This window comes from Silurus aristotelis (assembly GCF_946808225.1).
Source record: "Silurus aristotelis genome assembly, chromosome: 19".
In the NCBI taxonomy this organism is placed as follows: Eukaryota; Metazoa; Chordata; class Actinopteri; order Siluriformes; family Siluridae; genus Silurus; species Silurus aristotelis.
In genome coordinates this window covers 23764029-23769028 of record NC_139592.1, presented here as the reverse complement: position 1 = coordinate 23769028, position 5000 = coordinate 23764029, and the positions used below count along the sequence as shown (strand labels likewise).

The following is a 5000-nucleotide window of genomic DNA, read 5'->3' as shown; positions in this document are numbered from 1 at the left end:
AACACACACTGCACACACAGCCACTAGTACATACAGTACACAGCACACACACAACCTCGTCTATGTAAAATACACACGACACACACAATCTACACACTAAACACACAACCTGCACACACATTCTCATGTATGTACAATACACACGACACACACAATCTACAGACCACACACACAACCGCATGTATTTACAGTACACACTACACACACAACCTGCACAATACACACACAACCACTAGTATATACAGTACACAGTAATTGTTGTAATTGTGAGTGTGTGTGTGTGTGTGTGTGTGTGTGTGTGTGTGTGTGTGTGTGTGTGTGTGTGTGTTACCTGATGGCTTTCTCCACCGTATATTTAGGAATGAGCTGAGAGTTGTTGCTGGGTGACGTCACAACGATCCAAAACGAGATTCTCTCTGTTACGTTACACACCACAATGTTTGAGACACTGCACACACACACACACACACACACACACACATTTATTTAATTTCTAAAACCATTTTCATCTATAAACAGATGAGCATCAGGTGAGATGTGCTGGAGACACACTGTCATTGTGGGAGAAATAAAAAATAACACACAGCTGGAGAAAACGATTACAACATGGTGATTGACTGAGATTTCTAAATGACCTTCTTTATTCCACACACACACACACAACTGGAGACAAAGGCATGCTGATAAAAGTAATGACACCCCAACCCTGACCCAACAGCTTTTATCTTGTATTTACACAATTCAGGTTTCAGATGTCTGTTATCTACAGCTATACACACAGAGATGCTGTGCTGAGCTGATGGCCAGCAGGTAGCTTCTATACACAAAATACAAAACTAGCATAAATCTGTAATATATGATTATGTTAGCTGTAAAGGTAAACGGTACACTACTGTTTTTGCTTCATTGTTAGCTTCATTATGTTAGCGAGTTAGAAAACTCCTCTGAGAACCTCAGAGCGAGAAACCCAGTAGAGTTTTATCAGTGTTTATACAGAAATATGCTGAAAGAACGACTGAACGGCCGTCACTCAGGCGACTGATAAGAAAATCACATGCTGTAAAGCTGCAGGAGATATTTTACCTCAGTCAGAGAGACTTAAAAAAAATTATTTTACTGTAAGTAGGTAATGATGGAACATTCCCTCAGAACATCTTTACAGGATAATCTTGAGTCTATCTTCATTACAGTGACCTGCATGGCTGCAGGAAGTGGGGGTGCTGGGGGTGTTGCAGCACCCCCTATTGGCGAGAGAGAGATTATTTTTTAAATGTAGGCTATTAAAAAATTTTGCACAATTTATAAATTCCTTATGAATATTTTAGGAAATGATTTTGACACACGTAGGCTATTAAGTGTATTTTGGATTTTAATTTAATTATTTTGATAATAGCAGAGCGGGAGGCTATAACGCGTCTTTGTGTGGAAATATACAACTGTTTTCTTCTCTTTTTTTTTTTTTTTAAATGGATTCAACTTTATTATATTCTGTAAGTTACCAGTATTTACTGATATTTATTTCAATGCTTTACAGGCTTTAGTGTGTTGTTTCTTTGTTTTTTTTATTTTTATTATTTCAAAACAACCCCCCAACCACCGCAACACCGCCGGTATTTGGTCCACTACCACCGCGGTGGTAAAAAAAAGTGCCATCATCACAGCCCTATGTTATTTTTTAAAATGTATTCTAAATAGGCTCATAGGTTTTTTTTGTAAAACAAAAATAAATAAATAAATTTCACAGCACTCCCTGTTCAAAATGACTTCCAGCAGCCCTGGTGACCTGGGTTTATATTTAACAGTATCAGTGACTCTGTGTGTGTGTGTGTGTGTGTGTGTGTGTGACTCACTCGTAGGTCTGATCTCCAGTGAAGCTCCTCATGGCGAAGGCCATAGAGGCTCTGAAGAAGAACATCTCGCTGTCGTTCCATTTATACTGTCACCACAATCGTTATCAGTTTCATCGTTAATAAATCATGAGGTAAATATCTGCATAAAGAGCTGAAATTTTCAGGAGGTTTATTGAAACTTACAGCATTATCTCCCAGTTCTGTTCTAATGCTGAGCCTGACGAGATAACCGTCGCTCCTCACATCTACAGTCAGAGAGCAGAGAGAAGTGAGGAGAAGTTTTATTTCTCATCTAATGTAAACCACAATCCAGGGGCCACTGTGGGAATCAGAGTGACTTTATTACGGGTTTCACTGAGACGCTGTGGAGGTGGTGAGACACTGAGACAGCAGGACATGCTGGAGAACTGCTGAGAGTCTCTAAAAGACTCTGAGAGAAAGTGGGAGATGTTTGAAGACACACTGATACACATGCTACAACTTCTCCTTTTGCTGATTGAGAAGGAGATTTGGGAAAATTAGTTTGAGATTGTGAAGTGATACAAAAGACAATGAGAAACTAAGAGATGCTGAAGAGACAGTGAGAATTCTTTAGAGAATCATGGAGACATTCAGAAAGAACATTGAAAGACATGTTGAGATAATGAGGCATGAAGTACAAAGTGTTAAGGCAATACAGACCTCCAACAAGGGAGACTATGGGAGACAGTACATGAGTCTTTGAGATAATGACACCCACACAGATAATGTTCAAGAGTTCCAGATATTGACAGAGAAACAATAAAGTTTGAAAAAACCCTGAGAAACACTGAAAGAGTTTAAAATACACTGAGGTAATGAGACTCACTGAGATGTTAAGAGAAAGTAAGATACATTAAGAGACACTTTGAGATAACGAGACACACTGAGAGACAGTAAGAGACAGTAAGAGACACTTTGAGATAATATGACACACTGAGAGAAATTAAGAGATAATAAGACACATTAAGAGACATGAAAAGACTCTTTGGGATAGTGAGACACACTGAGACATTATTAAATAATGAGACACACGGAGACACCTGGCTAAATCTTACCTGACAAACATTTGCTGTCCATTAAAGTCGGAGCCACACACAACACACAGAAAATCCACAACTTCATTTCTTCTGTTTTTCTGCACACACACACACAGAGATACACACACTCACTCACACACACACACACACACACACACAGGGTCGTAGCTGAACTGAGAGTGAAGTGTGTGTATGACTGGCTTGGGCATAAAGTGTGGGAAGGGTGGGGCACAGGGGTTTAATGTTTAAGCAAAGAAATGAATGTGATAAAACTCTCTCTCTTTCTCTATTCCTCACACACACACACACACACACATACACACACACACACACACACACACACACACACACACACACACACACACACACACACACACACACACACATAAAAAGCATAAAATATATTTTATTTGGACAAATGGACAAACATTAAGGCACAAAAGTAGGAAAACTGTAGGTAAAGATGCTACAATAAAATCAACAGAGAAACTGCTATAACTATAAAAATATAAATATAATAACTCATAAAATGTAAACCGTACAGTGTATCAGTTCTCTCTCTGACCACAAGGTGGCAGCACAAAACCACATCTTCAATCACCCTCATTAGCCTCTGTGACTGCTAAGTTGATCCTGATTGGTCAGAAGGTGTTGAATTCTCTACAACAGCAGCTCTGATAATAGTGCAGATTATTATTAATACTATACCTTCCTAATTGGGATTGACAGGTATATAAACCACGCCCCCTTCTTTGATAATAACAGGTGAATAAACTACACATTTTTGTACTGTGATTAACAGGTATATAAACCACACCCTTTTCTTGAGACTGACAGGTGTATAAGCCACACCTTCATTTTTGATTGACAGGTCTACAAGTCACGCCTCCTTCTCTAATGTTGACTGCAACTTAAGCTCCTTCACACGTAAGCCACGCCTCCTTCACGGCTTGTTCGCGTGTGTGTGTGTGTGTGTGTATGTGTGTGTGAGAGAGAGATAAGGTCCACGCACTGCGGAGGCCGCGCCTCTATCTCTCTTTCCTCCTTCTGTTCTTCCTTTCCCTCTCACACACAGACACACACAGACACACACACACTGCAGGTCAGCGTGAATTCGCGTGGATGGTGGGCGGAGTTTGGGGGTACGCGTTCACACACTCTCTCTCCGTGTTTGTACTCGGTGACAGGCGTCCAGGTGAGTCACTCAAATTCAGTTTTGTGTGTGTGTATATGTGTGTATGTATGTATGTATGTATGTGTGTGTGTGTGTGTGTGTGTGTGTGTGTGTGTGTGTGTGTGTGTGTGTGTATATGTGTGTATGTATGTATGTATGTATGTGTGTGTGTGTGTGTGTGTGTGTGTGTGTGTGTGTGTGTGTGTGTGTGTGTATATGTGTGTATGTGTGTGTGTGTGTGTGTGTGTGTGTGTGTGTGTGTGTGTGTGTGTGTGTGAGACAGTACACCATGTGTATTGCTGCGTCTGCTTTTTCGGTCTTGTTCTGGTGCTCACGCGCTGACAGCAGCTTTGCCAGAGTGTGTTGTTCAATCTGAAGGAAAAAAAGGAGTTTCATATAAATGACACCAGTAAGTTGAATAATGTTTAAGAGAGCAGCAGAAAGCTGGTGTTCATGCTCCTTCATGCTGATCTTTATGGAGCTTCTACAGCAGCTGGAGCTCAGAGACAGGACTTACACTGCAGTGTATTGCTCCTGAATTCCTCACTGAGATCCAGCTCAGTTCCACTTTAGTCCACTTTACTTAGCATCAGATGGATGGAGAGATAACGGACATGTTTAAGATCATTCAAATCTCGATTATTTTATATATGAGTTGAAAGATAATTGAAGATGAAACTGAAAGCAGCACATCATCCCACAGCTGAGGTGGAGACGGGTATGAAGGTGTAGAGGGGTCGAGGTTCTAAAACCTCTGCTTACTTAGTTGTCACTGCGCAATTATTACCTCCTGTAACTAACTAAAACTCTGTGTGTGTGTGTGTGTGTGTGTGTGTGTGTGTGTGTGTGACAGAGGTGACAGGAAGTGCACTACCCTGCTGAGAGACTTATTTTAGGTAGTTTGTTTGTGGTGATTAG

General features: G+C 40.6%; 2 protein-coding genes across 2 annotated transcripts in view; one reads left to right on the top strand and one right to left on the bottom strand.

Moving 5' to 3' along the window:
- The window catches only part of cltrn (collectrin, amino acid transport regulator), a 4553-nt gene extending 1458 nt beyond the window's left edge, over positions 1-3095 (bottom strand). The window contains exons 1-4 of the mRNA XM_083521526.1: positions 2927-3095; positions 2034-2095; positions 1851-1936; positions 332-448 (exon numbers count right to left, since the gene is read on the bottom strand). Coding sequence (XP_083377652.1) covers positions 332-448; positions 1851-1936; positions 2034-2095; positions 2927-2993 — 332 coding nt within the window. The 5' untranslated portion in view covers positions 2994-3095. The remainder of the gene's footprint in view (positions 1-331; positions 449-1850; positions 1937-2033; positions 2096-2926) is intronic.
- A 782-nt stretch (positions 3096-3877) lies between these two features.
- reps2 (RALBP1 associated Eps domain containing 2) overlaps positions 3878-5000 on the top strand; it is a 13693-nt gene continuing 12570 nt past the window's right edge. Inside the window, exon 1 of the mRNA XM_083521508.1 lies at positions 3878-4103. The gene's annotated coding sequence lies outside the window, so the exon portion shown is untranslated. The remainder of the gene's footprint in view (positions 4104-5000) is intronic.